The 20,000-nt window shown below is 36.8% G+C and overlaps 1 protein-coding gene across 3 annotated transcripts in view; it reads right to left on the bottom strand.

Annotated features, from left to right (window-relative positions):
• Window positions 1-1,105: 1,105 nt before the first annotated feature.
• LOC131771809 (adhesion G protein-coupled receptor L4) overlaps window positions 1,106-20,000 on the bottom strand; it is a 37,613-nt gene continuing 18,718 nt past the window's right edge. For all 3 annotated transcript variants that reach the window (XM_066164014.1, XM_066164016.1, XM_066164015.1), the window contains 26 exons: window positions 19,745-19,825; window positions 18,813-18,901; window positions 18,387-18,594; window positions 17,757-17,855; window positions 16,395-16,450; window positions 15,941-16,111; window positions 15,220-15,300; window positions 14,871-14,970; window positions 14,096-14,236; window positions 13,543-13,609; window positions 13,320-13,434; window positions 12,759-12,808; window positions 11,327-11,444; window positions 10,110-10,213; window positions 9,110-9,212; window positions 8,150-8,303; window positions 7,845-7,911; window positions 7,546-7,612; window positions 6,836-6,921; window positions 6,599-6,725; window positions 5,992-6,033; window positions 4,536-4,622; window positions 4,187-4,241; window positions 3,701-3,750; window positions 3,476-3,598; window positions 1,106-2,940 (listed from right to left, as the gene is read on the bottom strand). In XM_066164014.1, the coding sequence (XP_066020111.1) occupies window positions 2,857-2,940; window positions 3,476-3,598; window positions 3,701-3,750; window positions 4,187-4,241; window positions 4,536-4,622; window positions 5,992-6,033; window positions 6,599-6,725; window positions 6,836-6,921; window positions 7,546-7,612; window positions 7,845-7,911; window positions 8,150-8,303; window positions 9,110-9,212; window positions 10,110-10,213; window positions 11,327-11,444; window positions 12,759-12,808; window positions 13,320-13,434; window positions 13,543-13,609; window positions 14,096-14,236; window positions 14,871-14,970; window positions 15,220-15,300; window positions 15,941-16,111; window positions 16,395-16,450; window positions 17,757-17,855; window positions 18,387-18,594; window positions 18,813-18,901; window positions 19,745-19,825 (2,525 nt within the window). In that variant the 3' untranslated portion in view covers window positions 1,106-2,856. The remainder of the gene's footprint in view (window positions 2,941-3,475; window positions 3,599-3,700; window positions 3,751-4,186; window positions 4,242-4,535; window positions 4,623-5,991; window positions 6,034-6,598; window positions 6,726-6,835; window positions 6,922-7,545; window positions 7,613-7,844; window positions 7,912-8,149; window positions 8,304-9,109; window positions 9,213-10,109; window positions 10,214-11,326; window positions 11,445-12,758; window positions 12,809-13,319; window positions 13,435-13,542; window positions 13,610-14,095; window positions 14,237-14,870; window positions 14,971-15,219; window positions 15,301-15,940; window positions 16,112-16,394; window positions 16,451-17,756; window positions 17,856-18,386; window positions 18,595-18,812; window positions 18,902-19,744; window positions 19,826-20,000) is intronic.

Genomic DNA, 20,000 nt, shown 5'->3' with positions numbered 1-20,000 from the left:
AATTTGATTTAAAAAACAAAAACGATGTCTGTTGCCTCCGAAGCCCTTCTCAGGCCACAGTTTCAATATCTGCTTTACCACAAGTAAACCACTCAAAAGATCCATTATACCCACGTCTTGAGTACTCCGAGAAGACACTTCTGATGGAAAACACAGAGGTAATCGTTTCATATTTATCTATGAACCTTACGACCCATTAGATCCTTCTTTTCTATTACCTATGCCTTAATATTAATTTAACCAGGAAATTAACAGGGATTAAAATACTTGGGAAGGCTGGCCATAGAAATCCTGAGGTCCTTGAGTATGAGGGTTTTATATGATGCTACATTTACATCTGGTTTGTGAAAAGCATTTTTTTCATAATTACATTATACGTGTGTGTCATTCAAAATTCTATGTCAATATATTTTTGTCCAATTTAGTATGATCAGAAACGTGCAAAAGAGTTTAGTTCATTCAAAATGACCATATTTATCAATACACATATTTAGTTGACAGAACATGCAAATACTGAATTAAGAAAGGATGAGGTACATATGCTATGGGTTGCATCACAGACAAGGCTTCCAGCCGTTGCGACCTTCTTGTAGTGTCAAATCATGTGCTAAATATCAGTTTCCAGAGGAGATTGGTGAACAGTGCAGAGGCCGATGTGGACAGAAACACGGAACTGCTGGCTTTTATGTGTTACATGTAACAATGAATAGCACCAAGTTTTCCCTTGAGGTTTCAATTGGAGCAGCTTATCAAAGAAATGATAGATTGAGCTCCTGACTTGTTTGATTTCATGGCCATTGTGAGCATATTGTTGTACAAGAAGATGGAAGTCAACTCCAATCGTAAGGTGAGTATCATTTTAGTAACTACAAGCAACATTTGAAAAATAAGACTTCAACTAAAAGTTGTAACAGACGGACAGAAATAATTTTACTTCATCTTTCCTTTTAGTGAAGTAATGATATAATTTTAATCTTGAAACATCACCAGCTTAAAAATTTCAAAATGTGAATCTTCCATAGTTTTTTTTCTTCAGTAAACTCAGGGTCAAGTAGTAGCCTCAAAATTTTGCAAAATATTGCAAAATATTGCAAAATATAACACATCAAGTAACAACTTTTATTTTTGCTTCCTAAAGTTATTTTGAAACAAGTAAATAGTACAATATTTGTTAAATAATTTTATTCTTATTTGAAATAATAACAAAGTACATTAAAATAACAGGACAATATCAAAGCAGAGTCAGAAGAAACTTGTTTCGCATGTTTTCATTGTTAAGTAGATCAAGAAAAAGTTAGGAAAGTTTTCTGAGGTAAGTCGTATGTTAGGGGCGAATAAATGGGTGTTTTTATAAGAGTTTCAAAACACTGCTGTTTTTCTTTGTTTTTTAGTCATCCCGGCTCAAGCGCAGTCACCTGTAGAATCATCAGCTTCTGCGTCAGGAGCAGAAGCAGGAGGACTTCACTGGAATCTAAAGCAGTCGCTGCTAGAGTTTGCTGTTGTTCCTTTTTCGTTTCCTAAATGCTTGCTCAAAGTCCATCCTTACAAACTAACTAGCAGGCAATCGATTCACCCCGCGCAGAGACCTGAAAACATCGTAAAAGCTGCGTTAAAGGCCAATCACTTATCCCTGAAAAAAATTCAATTTGAATGAATTTTTTTTCAGGCCTTACTTTCACTACATCTCAAGTGGTATCTTTACTGCGAAGATCGCTTTCAAATTCACGTCTTTATCCGCAGTTCACATATATGATTTTCATATGTTCACAGTCATTTATTCATTACTTCACGGGTTTGTTAAGAACCTACATACATACATACATTTATTGAATACATCCCCATCTGGGGCTTTTCAGTGAACAAATTGGATTACAGAATTAAAATACATACACTACAATACGAATTATATATCTTTAAATAAAATATGGCCAGTTTAAACATTCATTCAAAAGGTGATTTTTAGAGCTCTCCTAAAGGAAGGGGACTCTTACATAAGTTAAGGCTTGGATCTAACTTGTTCCAGAGAGATACACTTTTATAATAAAGCGTTTTTTGTCCTGTTGCAGTTTTAAAAAGAGGAATGTTTAGTCGTTGGATGTTTAGTCGCTATATAATGACAAACTCCCAGTTGGCTTGTTAGCTCAGTTGGTAGAGCACCGCGTCGGTATCAAATCCCTTACAGGCCTGAATTTTTTCAGGCCTTATTTTCACTACTGCTCAAGTAGTATTCATTACTGCTAAATTCGCTTTCACATTCATATAAAAATTATTATTGTAACAACCTTCAGTTGATCGCAAAAATAGAAATAACGGGTTTTAAAGCAGACAGGAAAGGAAAAGGAAAGCTTTGACGCTGTTGTATGACTTCCGTTAACAATCATGACAATTGTCTTTTGCTTCTTTATTTCAACTCTCTCATAAACTTTTCATTGTTAACTACCTCCTGATGCTGTTCGTATCTAAGGTAAAGAAACTGCATTCATACCAGTATTCGTCTTTGTTGTTTAAAACTATTAACTACTTCTTTTCGAGTTCAGGGTTCAAGGTGAAATCGCTAGTTGCCAAAACCATTTTGTCAAATTAAGTACAGGCTGTGTAGTACGACAACAAAACAATTTTTCTGTCTGGTCACCTCCGTTAATCCTTACGCGAACTTTAAACCAAAGTACCAACCCATTCACTTTATTTTTCGTTGTCATGAGTCAAAAATCATTGTAGGTTAGGGACGCAATATCCAAATTGATAAGAAAAAATGTTCAAAGGAAGAATCACGATTAACCATGCATGTTCATCTTGTTATTTAAGTACGGATTCTTTCCTTATAAAGTGGTGACAACATCAGTAACTGTGGACTGCTCAGGCCGGGTCATTAAGGACGACTCCGCTTCCCTTTTGCGATGGTGCCTGCTGATTATTGGGCGCTACTTCTCTTTCTGAATCCTAAAAAAAGAAAGCGCATATTCATTTAGTCGACATAACAGTGCAGGGAATTAAGTTATCCTCTGGCCACCGAATGTGGAGTAAATGATGATGAAATCCTGATCAAAATTGTATCATTTAGACACTAATGTAACGTCTCTAACAAAGTATTAAATCCTGAACTGCAGCGACGTTTGGAGTGCGGAAAGACGAGTAAGATCATCGCGCAAGATGCATGTTAAAAACTGTGCATGAAGAGTCTAATACTGGCAAAATGATGGTGACCTTCGACTAACATAATTGAGGATTTCACTGACAATTTAAATGCTTTAATTTATGCTAAATTCTTGCATTTGTTCCATAGTTCGCGGGAATTTTTTTTTGTCAGTCGCATTATTCTATGACCAGGGCGTCTATGACCAGTGCGTCAGTTCCAAACTTGGAATGAACACCTAACCCCATTTTTTTCCGTTTTAGAAAACGTTGTAATTTAATATTAGTAACTCTTTCAACTCGCACAGCTCATTGAAAAGTCTCCCTTGCTATGTTACTTTACCATGGGGCAGTTTAATGAAGACATTTTGTTTTCCTGTGCCGTCACGCTCAGCCTGTTACTCTCATGGAAGGTTCGTTTTACTTGGAACGAACTGTCGGTGACGTCATGATTGTCGTTAGCAGGCTAAAAGGCAAGGAAGGTTTTATAATTTAGTCATTTAGTCTTAGAATCCTTAAATCAAAATATAAATTTGAGATACAACCTAAATAAACACAGAACACCAACCTGGACTTGAACAACTCTGGCTGAGCTCTTGCGTTTGAAAGAAAGTCTCCCTACAGCAAGTTGAAATTTGTCCATATTTAGAGACAAGATTATAGAGACAACTGAATAAATTCATTACTAGCCCAAGTCCTTTCTCTTTTGAGAGAATCGTTTCGTTCGGCTACAGTACAGTAAACGAGAACTTGAAATGAGTGAAGTATGAACAGCTGATCATGTGACGCTGTTCGACAATATCACGGATAACAAGTCGTCACTGTAAAAGCAATGTAATTTATGGTGGATAGAAAGGAAATCCTGGAAGAAACCCCTAGATTTTTCCTTTTGTTTTCTTTTGAGGCTTCTTTTCTCAGTGCCTGCATTGGTGATCACTTTGTCAATATCCGCTTTTTTTTTCCGCCATTTATAATCTAAAATTTATTTGTTATTTATCTATGATGACTCTATAGTCAATCCATATTCACTTATTTTGTCAAGAGGGCATCTTACCTTTGAGCTTACTAAAACTGTTGGAGTTCGACGTTTTCTTGCTTCCAGATTCCGACTGCCGAAAAAGAAATAACATAGTGGGAACATTTGCTACCAACCATCACTTAATTGAAGACCTAGAAATCTGCAATGTAGTTGGTTGTGCTTCCACATGACTCCGCCCAAAACGCAAATATGATGTCTCCTAACTTCGTCACTGAAAACCCGAAATTTTGTCAAAATTGAGTTTAGATTTAGCTCCATGAAATTGAAAATAACGTTGTTCCCTGGCGTCATTCTTGTGAACTCTTTTCCTTTTTCACAATTCTGTTCAGAGTGATTGCATTGTAAGTTCATTGTAAGTTCTTACCGAGAGTGAGAAGAATGCATTATATTGAGATATATTTTCCTTTGTGAGAGAATGTTTCTCTTTCTGCCGGCGAAAAGCTTGGCGGACCTGAAAATAATATATTTAGTGTAAAGTAATATTTTTTTTTCACTACGTGTCATTGATTTATGGAGCTTTCAAGAAATAGAAACCACTAAAAATTGAATGACGATTTCTTTGACTAACGATTGTGTCTGCGTCACGTGTTACCTAGAAAGTGCCATGTAATTCTGGTTATGTGAGATATTCCTTGTTATAATATAGAGCGCGCCTAAGGCCTACCTATTTCCTAAGGAGCTACCATGGTAAATGTCCTTATGTACTGCACGGCCGTGCATTCATCACACGATGTGTGCAATTTAACTTCGGCTAAAAGTTCCCGTTGAGTTTAGCCGTGAGGTTCCAAAACTTTCAAGATTTTTTCCCCGCTCTATCTCGATTGAGATAGACCTTTTAGAGCTCAAAATGAAAACGAAACATGCTCGTTTGATGTTCGTTCCGAAAAACAATGAGTATGTAGCTCTTTCAAGCGACGAAATTAGTTTTGGAGTTGATGATACTTCATTCCCAAATCATGCATGGCTTCTGACTTCAACTGCATGAGGCTTTGCGACTTTGGGTAATCTTCATCATACGGTAAATATTATTTTGAAGTGTTGATACGCCATATCAAAAAGTTTTATTAAATGTTTTGAAATCGTACAATTTTCAGAACTTTCAGCAAAAAGCTACGCAATTTTCTGGTTGTAAATTCTAGTAAACACCAATTCAAGCAGGGTAAATCTACCACGTAGGTCTCGTGCATGAAAGAAATTTGTAAGTTTTTAGGTTCGTCTTTAGAACGGTTGATATTATTTTAAAGTGTTGATATTTTCTTAAAGTGTTTCGTTCAATAAAATATTTTAATTTTAAAACCGTACAATTTCAGAATCTTAAAAATTTTCGACACAAACCTACACAATTTTCTGGCCATTAATTCTAGCAAACAACGATTCAAGCATGCTGATTCTACAACATGCTCTCGTACATGCAAGAAATTGTTCGTTTTTCCGTTTCTGAGCAGAACATTTTCAATTCTTTTAAAAAGATTTGGTCATGAAATATTTCTAAGTCGTTTTTGCCTTGTCGTTTATTCATAGTTTTCGGGTAGAACACGATTACCTGGTTGACCCGACACAGTTGTAATAAACTCTTTCCTTCGAGCACAACTTGTATCTGCATGCTATGTTATAAAAGAATTGGTTCATGCTTTAGCTGTGCTTGATGCACTTGGGAAGTTTGGAGAACACTTAAAAAGCTACAGTTGCTCTCGGTTTATACCTCAAGCAACTCTCACGCTTCTCTCGTGCTCTCCAAACTTCCCGCGTGCATCCATAACTCGATATAGATACGCTAAGCATGGACCAATTCTTTATTATTATTGACATACCTCACCTACCTCATCGTTAAAAACACAGTGCAGCAAGAAAATCAGTAAGCCCTAAGAAAAAAAGTTAGACGACGTTGTTTAACGGTGAAATATTTAAGAATTAACCTGAGCACGCAGGATGTTTTATGAATATCATAGAAAGGGGAAAGTTGAATGAGCCTGAAGTCAATGCTTCCGGCACACTTTTCTTTGATCTTATTTCTCTCCCGATGTTCAAAGCGTGTTGACACCAGAAGCCTGTTAAAGCACCGGTTTAAAATGTTTCAACCGAGTAAATTCCTCATTCGCACCAGGAAAGTTTAACTAAGACACTGGAGTTTTAGGATTACTTCAGCCAATTATTTATCAGCAGCTTCACCAAGCTCAACCCTCAAGATTTGAATCAAAATCTTCCTTTTTTATTGCTTTATGTCCACAGTTATTATTGGTGAGATTTTTACGTTACATTAAGATGACACCCTTTAAAAGTTTGTCTTTTCTGATCACACGGATAATATAATAATATGAGGAGAAATAAGATGTTAATCATCTCTGTGAATCATGTGTTTTTTTCCATATGTTTTAGATTCAAATGTAACAAGACTCCTTCACAACTCGACATGTTTAATACACTCACCTGAAATCCATTGACAATAGAAAATGCATAAATGAAAACCTTTGTGCCATCGTTCAAAGCAAATAGTCCAAGAATCCAGCCCACACCAAGAAGGGGCATCAGCACAAACAGTCCCTTGATTCCAGCCCTGAGAAAGCAACATGAATCCATGAAAGAAAAACAATCAGCCTTAATACGATAGATGCACCGAATAATAAAGCTGATTACTTATTTTTGGCTGTGTTTATGAAAACTCACTTTAAATGGGCGTGGTCGGAGCTTTTTACAGCGGACGCAGAAGAGACAACAGTTTTAATAACCATTATCAAGACAAATGTGTTTACCTAGAAAAGAGAAAAAGACAAAAATTTTCTTAGTTTCATCAATATTCACGTTTTCCTAGCCTCCTAGCTGAGCAATGCTTAGAATCTGTTTTCAAAATGCAGATCAACAAAGTCTGAAAATAAGGTGGGAATCATAGTAGACAAATTATAGCCTAGAGAAGCCTGTAAGCGAGCCCTTGCAATCTGGATGAATTGCTAACAATTTTTTGGAAATAAATTTATGTGATAAACTTCTTGTAGGCTTATAATATACCTCACGATATAAAGTTAGATTTTCATTCCCGGCTTATTCACTCTAACCTCGTTTTTACAATCTTAAGTAGAATTTTGACCTTATAATACCAAAATTGATAGGATGCAAGCCAAATTTTTTGAAACCTCTCCCTTCACTAAAAGTACGGGAACGAGCAAGACACTATTCAGTTCCATTCTAGTTTCCCTTACTATAAAAAAATAGGTCAGAACCAGGAAAAGAAGCAGCGAGGACGGACCGGCAACGTGGACTACAGTGTTATGTACAGTCAACATCTATGCAAGTAAATCATGTCACATATTTATGTTACAAGGACTAAGTTGAAGTCAAAATGAATTAAATACAAATATCCATGATAATATCAAACATACCGCAATTATGGCAACAACAGGTCCAATAAAGGCCCAGATGGTGCCATCCTTAGTAGAGAGCCAGCAGCTGTAGAGATGGAAAAAAATGAAAAATCGTTTGTGCAATCAATTCCTCATTTCGTTTTATAAAATAATTCAAATAGTACGCGCGCTCTGACTGGCCATGAAACCATTTTACATGAGCGTATGTAAACTATGCTTATCTCGTGTGCTCCCAACCTCCCGCGTGTTTACATCAGGCTATGTAAACACGGAAACCATTTTACATTTCTTCAATATGGGGCACAAGGAATACTTACACTTCACTATTACCATAACTGTTTGATTTTATAGCAAATGTGATGGCAACTGGAAGCGCAGAAAAACCTAGGTCACAAAAAAGAAAAAGGAGAAGAGGGTAATAATGTCTATGTAGTTATGATAATTATGATAATGATAACAATGATAGAAATAAGAAAGAAGTTTTTTCGTCTTGTCACGAGCGTGGGACAAAGAAAAAATTCTGAGTCCCCAAAAACATTTGTTTGAAGAGTCTTTGTCCCACGCTCGTGGACAGATTGTGAAAATGTTGATGCAAGTTGAACCTTATACGAAGTCTGCTTACCCCATCCAAACACATAGTAATAAACCGTTTGGATATTCTCTGTTCTGAATACTTGGACAACCTTCAGGTACAAATGTAAGCCCTCCACAAACATCCAGGTGAACGCAGTCAAGAAGAAGTAATGTATTGACACTGCCACTACTTTACATAGCACCTAAAATAGGAGATAGATGTGACTTAGTTTACACAATTATGGTGGCTAGAAAATCGTCGATAGATCTTCTCACAACTTCAGGAATCCTTCTTTGGAGTCTCAATCAATTACATCTTGCCATTTAAAAATTATGATGCATTGTGGTTTTAATCAATTGGGTAGACTATATTTGTTTTTTTAATTGGACAAATTTTCCACATGTTTCTATTTATCGTGCTAAATTTGAAACTAATTCCTCCTGTCGATAAAAAAAACTACCGCGTAGCAAATTAAAAACATTTTTTAAAGTAATTTAAAGTTAAGTTTGTTTGTTTCAGAATTTGAAAAAAAAACTCCAGTGGGATTAAAAACATATGCAAAAATTAAGACTAGTTTTTTCACTCTAAGACGATATAAGTGTGGTGGCAGGGATAGGCCGAAGAGTATTTTCCTTTTCCTTTCTTCGGTTTTCACTAAAGCTGACGACTGATGGACCAATAGTAGCGCTAATATATGTGAAATTACTTAAATAAACGTAAACGGCATTATTAGTAGAACAGGGGGAAAAGACAGTTGCTGTCATCTTAATAACATGAGTATAGCGATAAACAGATACGAGGAAAGGGGTAATATTTTCGGCCCCTTCACCACAGTTATATCGTCTCGATGTGCAAAAATAAATACTTTTCTAAATTATTGCATACATATATGTTTTATTTCTCGTACATTTTTCTTGGAAAAATTATAGGGAGCAATTTCCAAGATAACAGGACCTGACTACAAATTGGTGTACAATAGATATTGAAATAAGAATAAAATCGTCTTACCGGACTGGACGTTTCGTTTATCCCAGCCAAAAAAAGTACGTTAGCAAAAAGGAGTGACACCACGAGGTTGGTATGAATTTTGTGTCGTTCCGATGACAAGGATCTGAAACAAAGCAAAAAAGGAAATATAAATAGTTATTTGGAAAGGAAGTCGAGTTCATCGAGGTATTTACGGGAGAGATATCATCGGGAACGTGAAGTTCTGGCAAAAATGGATCGAGATAACGTGAGAGTAAGATTTCCGAGGAAAAATAATATTTAATCTGATGCGAGTCAACACCTTAGTATATGATCCATATTTCGTTTGCTCTAAAGGTACTTTGCTGGGAATGATAAGCCGAGAACACATAGAGTATTGAGATGAAGTTCAAAGAACTGTGAGAGTCCACGAAGATATTTTTTATTAAAAGATACTCTATCGGAGGACTTTTAAATTTCAAAAAAAAAAATGCAACAATTTGACACAACAACAACTTGACCACGGTTGTGAAGAAAGTAAGGTGACCAATTGTTTCACTCCCTAGGAAAAAAAAAGGAAGAGGGTGGAGGCAGTATACAATAAAGCGTTTTGAAGTGAATTCCGGTAGCCATGGTGATATACCAAAACAATAAAACGGGGGCCATGATGCCATGGCACATCAGTCCCGCGAGATTTCAAGTCTTATCAAAAGTGAACACTCACATCACTTTTAATAATTTGAATTGTTTTTAGCCGCGTGCATCTCCATACTCTTAAGACAAAAGTTTAATTGGCTGGAGATTTATCTATACATTCAATAAAAGGGTTTAGTTTTTAGTTCGCGACAACAACATTTCCCTGACTCTTACAATCACAATGTCAGTGCATGTGTGATAAAGCGTCTGTATCTGAATATATAAAGAAACCTTTTTCAACAATTAACTGTTTAAGGGAGGGAACCTTGTAAGAGAAATAAAAAAATTCCCCACTGCACCAAGTCCTCACTGAACCAATAAATTGTCGTAACAAAGTGTCACTCACTCGACACTCAAGAATACTATAACGGTGATGATCAAGGCTCCCGTTGAGACTCCACAGCCTATGTAGGTTATGATGCTTAGAGCGAGGTGATCCTCCTCGGAGAGCTGAAAATTGGAGCAAATCAACTAAACAGCTTATACAGAAATAGCAGGTATTAACCGTACAGTTATTTAAGCGTTCCCTCATTCAGCCAGAACAAAAAGAGACTGAGGATGCAGAAAAATTGTCGCCTAAAGGACAACGAAATGAATTGCTCTGGACACTGAATACGACAAAATAATTTGCAATCGGGAACATCTTTTTAATGAAATCTTTTTATGAAAACATATTCCAGAGGAAATATAATCGTAAATCACTTAATATGGAATCGCCACGAACAACTTTTTTGTTTTGTTTTCGGCTTGCTTTCAATCAACCTCATACTTTTAATAATGATGGAAATAGGACCGAGTGGAGTCCGATTCGGTCTGTTATGATACGACTGATTACAAAATAGGACGACTGCAAAGCAGGACTCTTATTGTTAATCACGGATTGTCAGACAGAATTTGACGACTCGAAGTCCTGTTACCCATAATCATTACAATTACAATTTCCAAAAAAAAAATGAATTTTTTTATTGAAAAACATCTTCGGTAGAGAAACCGTGTAAAGTAAAAATTTCCACCAGTTTGGAAATTTCCCAGTTTTCTAGGGTAAGTGGTTGTTACTAAAGTTATTGTGATACATTCTGTGATTGGTGGATTTAGCCGAGTGGACTTAGTATGATTGGCTGCCTTAACTGTCTTATTCCACGTGTCCGATTACAATCAACTGTCCGATTACAGCCAACTGTCCGATTACAATTACACTGTCTGATCACAACTCTACAGAATAGCAAGTGAAAAATAAAGCAGCTAATGCACCACTCACATTTGATGAAATTGAGGTGGTGAATAAGTCACTCACATCAGTCTAGATTCCCTTAATTAAAAACACCCTTTCTGACTATAGAAAGAAGCTAAACTGCTATAATTAGCTCATTGTTGCATAAATGAGAAACCATTCCGGCTCTATTATTATTAGTGAACTGCGAGAGTTTAGCAAGCTTTGTCAAATGTTTGGGCTACGTATCCATTAGCAGTACATCTGAATGACTTAATTCTGAAAAAAACGCACCTTTTCACACAGTTAACGGAAAGAATTTATGTTCTATGAATAGATTTGTTCTTACAGACCTCCACTTTTGTGTGCTGCATAAGGACCGCGAAACTGGTGAAGTGTTCGGTTAGGCAAACAGTAATAGAGGAGTTTGATTGTAATTCTAATTCTTTGACCCCATTCGTCCACCAGGAACTAGAGGAAAAAGTACCAAGCGTCAGTTAAAATGACAGTCTTTCACAAGAACAAAAAAATTCATTTTCATTCATAAACACTTTTAAAACTGAGATTTTAGATTATTATCAGACATTTTAATGCATTTTTCGGTTTTTTCAAGCATTTTATCATAATTTTTGTAAATATTTTAAGTGATTATAGTGAATAAAGTTATTATTCTTTTAAAACTGAGTCACTGAAATGTGAAATTATTTCCTCGGGTTGAAATATCATTTTACTGTCAATAGCTTCCGTATACTTCGCCGAGCCAAACGCCCTGGCCCCTCCGGTCTCGCTAAGAGAAACAGCAAAGAAGACAGCTGTTACGGAGTGTAAGTCCACAGGTTGTCTCTGATGGTGGGAGGGATCTTCGTATCCCACTGGTCAGCCCTTCTTAAGATAGGCAGCCCTTGGTCAGAAAGGTGTTGACTCGCCATTTTCTGCCTGCTTCAGAGCGTGCCTGGACAGACAGCATAGACAGTGCAGTTGGGGACTTTCTGGTATTTTTCCTGTCTATTTTAGTGAGATAAATCAGGATTCCAAAGCATTCCAGAGTTTTTTTGACGTTAGAGATGGAAGCAAAGGTCTTTTAAGTTAAAACTTTCTGGTGTACGAGATTTCGTCCAACAGTTGCTAAAGCTCTGAAATGTGAGAGGCTAACCCTGCTTCGTCTGTGCAACTCATCTCTCACAAGAGCACACTGATATGTTTGGTCTAGGTCCCCAGATCAGCAAAGCCGATGAGTCTTCGTTCAGCTCCGGTGTTGATGGTGACACCTTCGGAGGGAAGGCCGCAAACGACAACAAGGGAGATTTTCAAAAGAACCCCGCCCCTCCCTATCATGGAACTGACGGCATTCGAGGATTTGTTTTCACAGCAGTCAGCATGTGAAATATATGATTGCATGTCTTTAGGAGACAGTTTTAATTGTCCACGGACTTGGGGGATGTGCTTGATCGATGGAGGAGAAAAAAAGCCGAGTGACTACAGTGTTAGTCAAACCTTGGTAGCTCATACAGGAATGGGGATTTTGCTTCGTCCAATTAATCTGTTTTAGCGGTAATTTGGATTTTCTGAGAACGAAGGAGTGGGCAAAGTATTGCAGAGTCCTTATTACCATTATAGTCATGTTAACAGTAAGACAGTATGACAACAGTATATGAAAATACAGCTGGTACCTCTTCACCCAGTGAGGCGCAAGAACATAACCATCATTCTACGAAAAATGGAGGTGCTGTCCATGAGCAAAGAGAACGTTTTTAAATCGTGAATGAAGTTTGTAAATAAATTTACCTTCTGTCTGTATTCCAAAATGAGCACTGCCTTGAACGGCCTTCGGCGGACTAAAAAATTCACAGGAAAGACGCTTAAAGACACCGTTAACTGAGTACCTTTACGAATCTCACAGGATATAGAAGAAAATGTTTTCTCTATAAAAATGAACTTAACTTCCGAAATTGTGGCATTCAAAATGAAAATAAGGTGTATTGCACTTGTGGAAAGAGATAACAGAACAATGGTCAGACATTTGTGGAAGACACTTACTGCAAACGAATGGGTCTATGACAGTGACAGGTGCTCCTAAGTAGTCATCCTTGTTACAAACAGTTAAAGTTAAACCCACTAGAGTTGCACAGTAAGGCATCAGTGGCAGGAATGACAGGTCAGATTATTTACGTTACATTGCAATTTCAACCTATCTCACCCAATGATGTCAATATTTCTGATTGTCTTCCGTCACTTCTCTATTCATAAACTCCCTCACATATCTAAACAAAACCATGCAATTTTACGCCCTCGTGAGTTTTAGATACCTCTGTTGAAGACATATCTTGGAGGGATGCGATAACTTACCGGGGTTTTGAAATACAGAAGGACCGGAGAAGAAAGATTGAAAACAGGCACACCACCAAGTGCGAGATAGCAAGACATCACAAGAGAGGAAACGTTCAATTCATCTCCAGTTTCGCTAAATCAGTGTTAAAGAGAGAAAGTTAGTTCAATAAATAAATTCGTTATTCTCTTTATGATCAACATTTCAAAATGATTAAAAAATCATTTTATGCAAAAAGCATACTTTTGAGAGGAATTCGGCAGTCCACTTTCCACGTCTTTATAAAGCAGGAATACATATGTGTAAATTCCTATGCGGGAACAGATATTACATTTTAATGCATTATAGTAATAGTCCCTATTTATTCAGTCCATGAGAAAATCGACAAAATTAGGGAACGAAAAAAATGAGAGTTTCGATCAGCCCTATTCAGCGACATCTCGAATAGGAGAAACGAAAACTTGGAAAAAATCTCGATAACTGCTGCGGACGAAATTTTTTTTTATGTAATGCAAATCTAGATACTTTTAAAGCTAAATAGTGTAGTATCATGTTATAGAGAAATATAGCATAAGATGTACATATTGCAGCTAAGGAAAGAAAGGTAGAGCGAGGTTTTACGTTCCGTAACATGTGGTAATGTTGCGTGGTGTTATGTATCGTGGTGTGGTGTGTTGTGTAGTGTAGTGTAGTGAAATGTGGCAAAGCCTGATAAAGTCTCTCGCCAGAAGGGGTTCTATGACTTCATTCCTTAACAACATGAACCTCACAGAGTAAAGCATGACTACAACCTTACCTTTAACACTTTGTACTGCTGCTTTAGGAATTTGCACAAAGTTGGCATCATCGCCCCATGAGTCATCTTTTATAGCAGAGTAGTCAGGAATTATGATGTAATTCTCCTCTGCTGTGGGACGTTTTCTTTTAATCACGGCCACTTTAAGGAATAAAGGACGTTATAACTATCATACAGTGATCAGATACAGAGAAGTATTGACCCTCTAATAAATTTTCTTAATCGGAAAAAATATGTTGTCATCCCATACAGTAAATTTTTGCAGCCCTCCTTTTTTCACAACTCAGAAGGACACAAAACATAAAAAACAAACACACGCAAGGCACATTGGATTAAACTTCGTCAGAAGCATTAAGAACATTGCATAGAGCTAAAATGAGGATTATTGACCGACTGAATTAAAATGAAATAAAATATTTATGGCGATTCCTTATATTTAAAACTTGTCACAGATTTCTAATAAAACTCTGCACATTGTTGTAACTCGTAAAGGAGATGTTAAAAATTCTCAACGCGCTTGTTTCTGTGGTAAGACGTTTTAAAGACAAAGAAAGATCCTTCAACATTTGACTGATGGAGACAAACCGAACCCTTGGAAAAAGATGACTTTGGTCTGTAATTGGTCGTGCCAAGTCTATGTCCAAATAATTAGTTTGTGTTTCAGAAAATGCATTTTGATATCTCAGTGACCATTTCTTCTTGGACAATTCTAGAGTCCTGCGGAAGGCATCTTAATGTTCTTTGAATTAAAAGCAGCAATAAAGGAAATACTTACAAATTTTTTCCGTTGTAAGGGTGTAATCAATTCCGAGTTTAAGGTTTCCTTTAGCCACATTAACGAAGACTTCTTGTAAGTTCGCTATCAAATCGGGCATCTATATAAAGAAACAGGGAATAGAAGTTTAAAAAAAGACAGGATATATTCTGGCTAGCTATTCTATTCTTCTTTTGTTGTCAGATGTTCGATGAAGAAGATGTGGGAAAAAGAATGTGCATGTTGCTAAGCCAGAAAAATTAGAAAATGCATACATGGGTTGATGCGAAACCATTTCGTGCGAATGTAAGACACAAAGATCGAACTAAGGTACAAACTACTTTAAAAGTGTAAAATTGAAGCTTATTACGCTCGAAGTGTTTTTCCAAAATTCATGGTTCTTCTTATCGAGACAGCTATTAGCAGCCTTCAAAAGCTTCCGAGATGTATTCTGCAATAAGAAAGTATTTCATCACCAAAGAGAGAAGTGTTGAACAAGGAGCACAAATGAATACTTTCGAACAACAAATTGTAAAGTACTGAATGATGTAAATAAACCATTGTCAATGAACTGCCAACTATGGAGAGTTTAAGTCTGAATAATAGCCGAATAGCTCGTTCTGCCGGGCCTCTGTGGCATGAAACAACCAGTGTTATTGTTCTCAGAGGAGATAATTGTCCAACGCAGGTTTCCACTGTTACTTACAGGTATTGATACTCTAGGGACGTGATTGGTAGTGTTTATCCGAAAAACAAATCACAGTGATAGGCCCAGGCTTAAATCTGCAGGCCGTAAAGCCACACCATCTTCCTTACTGATGAATTTCCTCTCCTTGAATGGTTGTCATTAGGTCGTAAATCGCTTTATTATAAAACATTTTTTACTTATTAAATCGAGGAAAGTCGAGAATTTTAAAAAATCGGATTTGTCATTTATTATTTAACCAGACACAAAGCGTCAGTTATCAAAGCGAAGAGAACCTAAGGATGCGGTTTTAGACACACAATAGATCTCCAGATTTCTTCAGTGGGTGGTTTGATTGTTTTTCTGTTAGTCTAATGTTTAGATGTGTTGTTGTATTTATTCCTACCTTCACAAATTCTGGATCCTCGTCAACTATCCGAAACATGATGGTTGGGTAAATTTTGAAAGTGTCAAGACATAATTCCTTGTTGCTTTTATTTAACAGTTCAGTGGATGCAAGATCTTGATGTATGGTGATAACTCCGAGAATGGCAGATTTGTTAATATTTTTATTTTCCTGAGAATGAAAAAAAACCAGCTTTCATTTTAAATTGGAAGACTTAATAAGTATACCTATTAAATTTGAATCACCATATGTTTTCAGTTCATTGTTCAATCAGTTAATTTGATTTTAGCATAATAATTTTTCTTCTCGGAAATGCGGTTAATCTTTCAGAAGTGAGCAAATATTTGTATGAGTTGAATGCACTTAAAGAAATGATCAATAATTCACTGTGTTCACTGGACTTATGGCTAGGCTAAATCAAACGTCACGTCTCATGCGAGAGCGGCATACTCACCCAAAGGCTTACGTTGATCTCTTGCAACTTTTCTAGCAGATCTTTTACGGTTACATCTGAAACAGTTTAATTATGAACAACAATAACAGAGATTATTAAATTTTCAACTCTAAATATTGCATTTCTGGTTCTCTGATTGGTTCGCTCAACTCCGGTTATTAGCTTTTGTAACATAACTCAGATCAACGCGAGCTCTGATTGGTCAAAAAACTATTGTATATTTGCCTTTCTACCATAAAAAAATGAAACAACTTCCCGTCTTGTTACATGGCGCCACACGGGCCTTTGGTTTGGAGGAAACGAAGAGGACACTTTGAACGCCAAAGAACATCGACAAAGATTTTATTTTTCCACAACATCAAATTTTCAATTGACAATGCAGTTTAACTAACTGCTACCTCTGTTGTAAGCCTTTACTTTTCGCTGTATAGTTAGAGGGAAAGAACTTCAGAAATTCTCGAAAAGTTTGTAAACAACTTGGCTGCGCATCGTTGATCACAAAATTTTCTGAGTTCTTCCAACATCCCGCTTGTAAACCGATAAAAAAGTGTGGTTTATTGCTTAGATATGGAAATGCATCGTGACAAGTATTGGATGCTGAAAAATATCCAAACTCTCAGGATTTAATGAAATTTAAAATTGGACACGAGATGGGTTATAGCCAACTCGGCGCCACGTGGCTCGTCGAGTATTCAGCATCTTATATCCAACTAATGGAATAAATGTTAAGTATCCCCAAAGGTCGGAGAATAAAATAAATACTTATGGACGGAGTTGCAGGGCCGGACGGAAAAATATTTGGCTCGAGGTCGTTTGGCAACTCAGCTTTGGTTGGTTTGGCTTCAAGACGGCGTCAAAATCAGTTCTCCTGGAGCGTAATCTTCGAGTGCCTGAAGTAGATACACTTGACAGCCACGTTGCGGCGGCCGGCTCTCGGCTCATTGCTGCAAACTTGTTTACATAGGTAGCTGCAATGGGTTGGATCTCAACAGCTCTGAGCTAAGGTGATTACTTAGTATTTCACTACGCATCCTGCGTTGGCAATCACATCACGGCATTAGGTGAATAAGCCCACACGCATTCCGAGAATATGGTATTGTTTTTATCAATCAACGGATGTAGTAAAACAGGTATAATAAGTATTGTTTGGGTTGAGCCAGATCCCATGCAGACCTCTCGCCGGCTCGCTTTACTCAAGGCCTTAGGGTTGCTCGCAGGCGTAGAAATACTCATGCCGCAGCGCTATCAATAAAGAGCTACTTGCACTCTAAAAGATGGAAAGCTTATACTTTCTAAGATTACAAAGTTTTGTTATGCACAGTTCTTACTTGGTACACATACGCTGCTTGTACAGAAACAAACCTGTTGATCCCTCTGAAGAAGTATTGGTGGAGCCATTATTGGGTCTTGATGGCCATTTGTAAGGTTTTGTTTTATTAAACGTTCCCGCCGTTTCATTTGCTATAAGTAAATGAAAGTTATCCGTTACTTTACTTTTTGGAGCTGCTGGTGCATTTTGTTTGTAGGTAAATGTTCGATCTACCAATCCTTTCGAAGTTTTTTGAATTGCGTTTAAATTTTAATTCCTCGGATTAATCCCAAGTCCTTATATTCTTTCTGACTACACCGGATTTATGTCGAGTGCTATTTTTCAGCATTCGTGATAAAAATTAGCGTCGGAGACATCTTTGGATCATAACCTACGTTGTTTGATGGTGTTACACCATCTGTTTTATGCAGACTCGTACAGGTATGAAACATGTTGGAGGAAGAGGAAGTTATACTATTTGAATATCGAAACTGAAAAAATCCATTAAGTAATTTTTTTTCTCGAATCTGTCTTAAATTCTTATTAATTGACATCCGTTCTTTTTCTTCCGGAAAGTTTGGGTTGAATGATAACCTGTTACATAGAACTTTACCAGCTTTGGCAACTTTGATGCTGTCTCAGATATTTTAAAACAGGTTCTTTAAGTATTTTTTTTTAGTTACCTTCCAGAAGAAAATAGCCATCCTCAGCTTTCTTTTCACAAAAATCAGGGAAATAGTTTTCACCAGGTTTCAACGATAAAGTCTCAGCAGCAATATATCCTTCAGGTGCTATTATCTGAATGACTCCTCCTGCTCCGCCAGCCATAGTGTTATAACCCTGTCCTTTCCCTCCATCCACAATTAGCTTTCCGTTGTTATGTATAAGAACCTTTAATTAATCATAACGGAATTTTTGTTAATTCTCAAGATGAGACAAAGCAGACAGTAATGCAGTGAATTTGAAAATTAGTAAAATTTGGATTGATATGAAATTCCATGTATCTTAAGTATCTGATAAGAATTATGTAATACAAAAATGAACTCTATCATCGATCTATATATCAGGTTCTTGCACACGCTTAATACTGTGTAATTCAGGCTTTTAACCTTAGCAGCCCTCAGGCGAATAAGTCCTCCTGATCCTCCAGAGCACACTCCTATGCTGCTATTTTGGGCTTCAGCTCTAATAGGTGCACCTGGAATGGGATCAATGTCACCAATTAATGTCACCGTAACTAAGAAGAGGAATCGTATCCTAAATTTTGAACTTAAGGATAAGCATAGAAAGAAAGTCTATAGAACTTTTGTAGCGTCAAAAAAAGGTTTTCATAAATCTCAAGACTGATATTTGACATTTGTTGAGCACGGTGCAACCATTAAATAAACTGTGCTGAGTACTAAGCAGCCGTGATCATTTTGGTTTCCTGTAAAGCGCATTTCTTCCGAGGATTACAATTTTATTCATAAAGGCTTCATTGTTTATGAAGTTATTAAAATGATATTTAAAAAAGTGAATATAATGAGTGTCCACCTCATTGCACGGAACAAATTTGAAAAAACAGAACTATAATATAAAAACTATTCTCCCAAATTTAATTTTGTCTATGAGTCTGACACAACAGTTCAAAGGGCAAACCAAGAATGTGTTTGTGGATGGTGTTGTTGTGGATTTAATGGTTGGCGAGAGAAAAATTTTAATAGATTATGCTGTCCATGTTAAGTCAGCTACTTAAATGAAAAAAAGAGTGACATCGTCCAGTTCTTTTGAAATAACCAGGTAATTTGTCCGGGCATCGGCGAATGGTTCTTTGCCAAAGAATAACTTTGCCACGTAGGTGTCAAGTTAACCAAATCGACTGAGTAACAGATAGCAAATTCAACACATCTTGCCGAGACCTGTGAACACAGTCTTATCATTGACAGCACATAAAGCTATGAATTAATTAAATTCTTACCCTGACTGATCTTAATAACTATTTTTTTGCAGCTTTTGACAAATTTGAGATACTGTTTAGAGAATAATATAGCAAGTCCATTACCTACGATTATCTTTCCTTTATCAGCCACAAGTTCCAGGGCTCCACCACCAGAGACGCTTCCTGGATTTCCTATGCATGAACCTGATTAAAAAAATTAAATAATCAGTTGTTGGATAACAACAATGCATGCGCTTTTTGGTCGGAAAGTATTTTCGGCTTAATAATCAGAATGAAACGTTTCCTTGGTTTGTTTCAGTTAAATAAGCAAGGTATTCGCCCAAGTTTCCGAGCTTGTCGCATGAAAATCCATGCTAAT

The sequence above is a fragment of the Pocillopora verrucosa genome, chromosome 3 (genome assembly GCF_036669915.1).
Source record: "Pocillopora verrucosa isolate sample1 chromosome 3, ASM3666991v2, whole genome shotgun sequence".
NCBI classification, from domain to species: Eukaryota; Metazoa; Cnidaria; class Anthozoa; order Scleractinia; family Pocilloporidae; genus Pocillopora; species Pocillopora verrucosa.
Note: the sequence above shows the minus strand (reverse complement) of the source record. Positions and strands in the feature narration are given on the sequence as shown.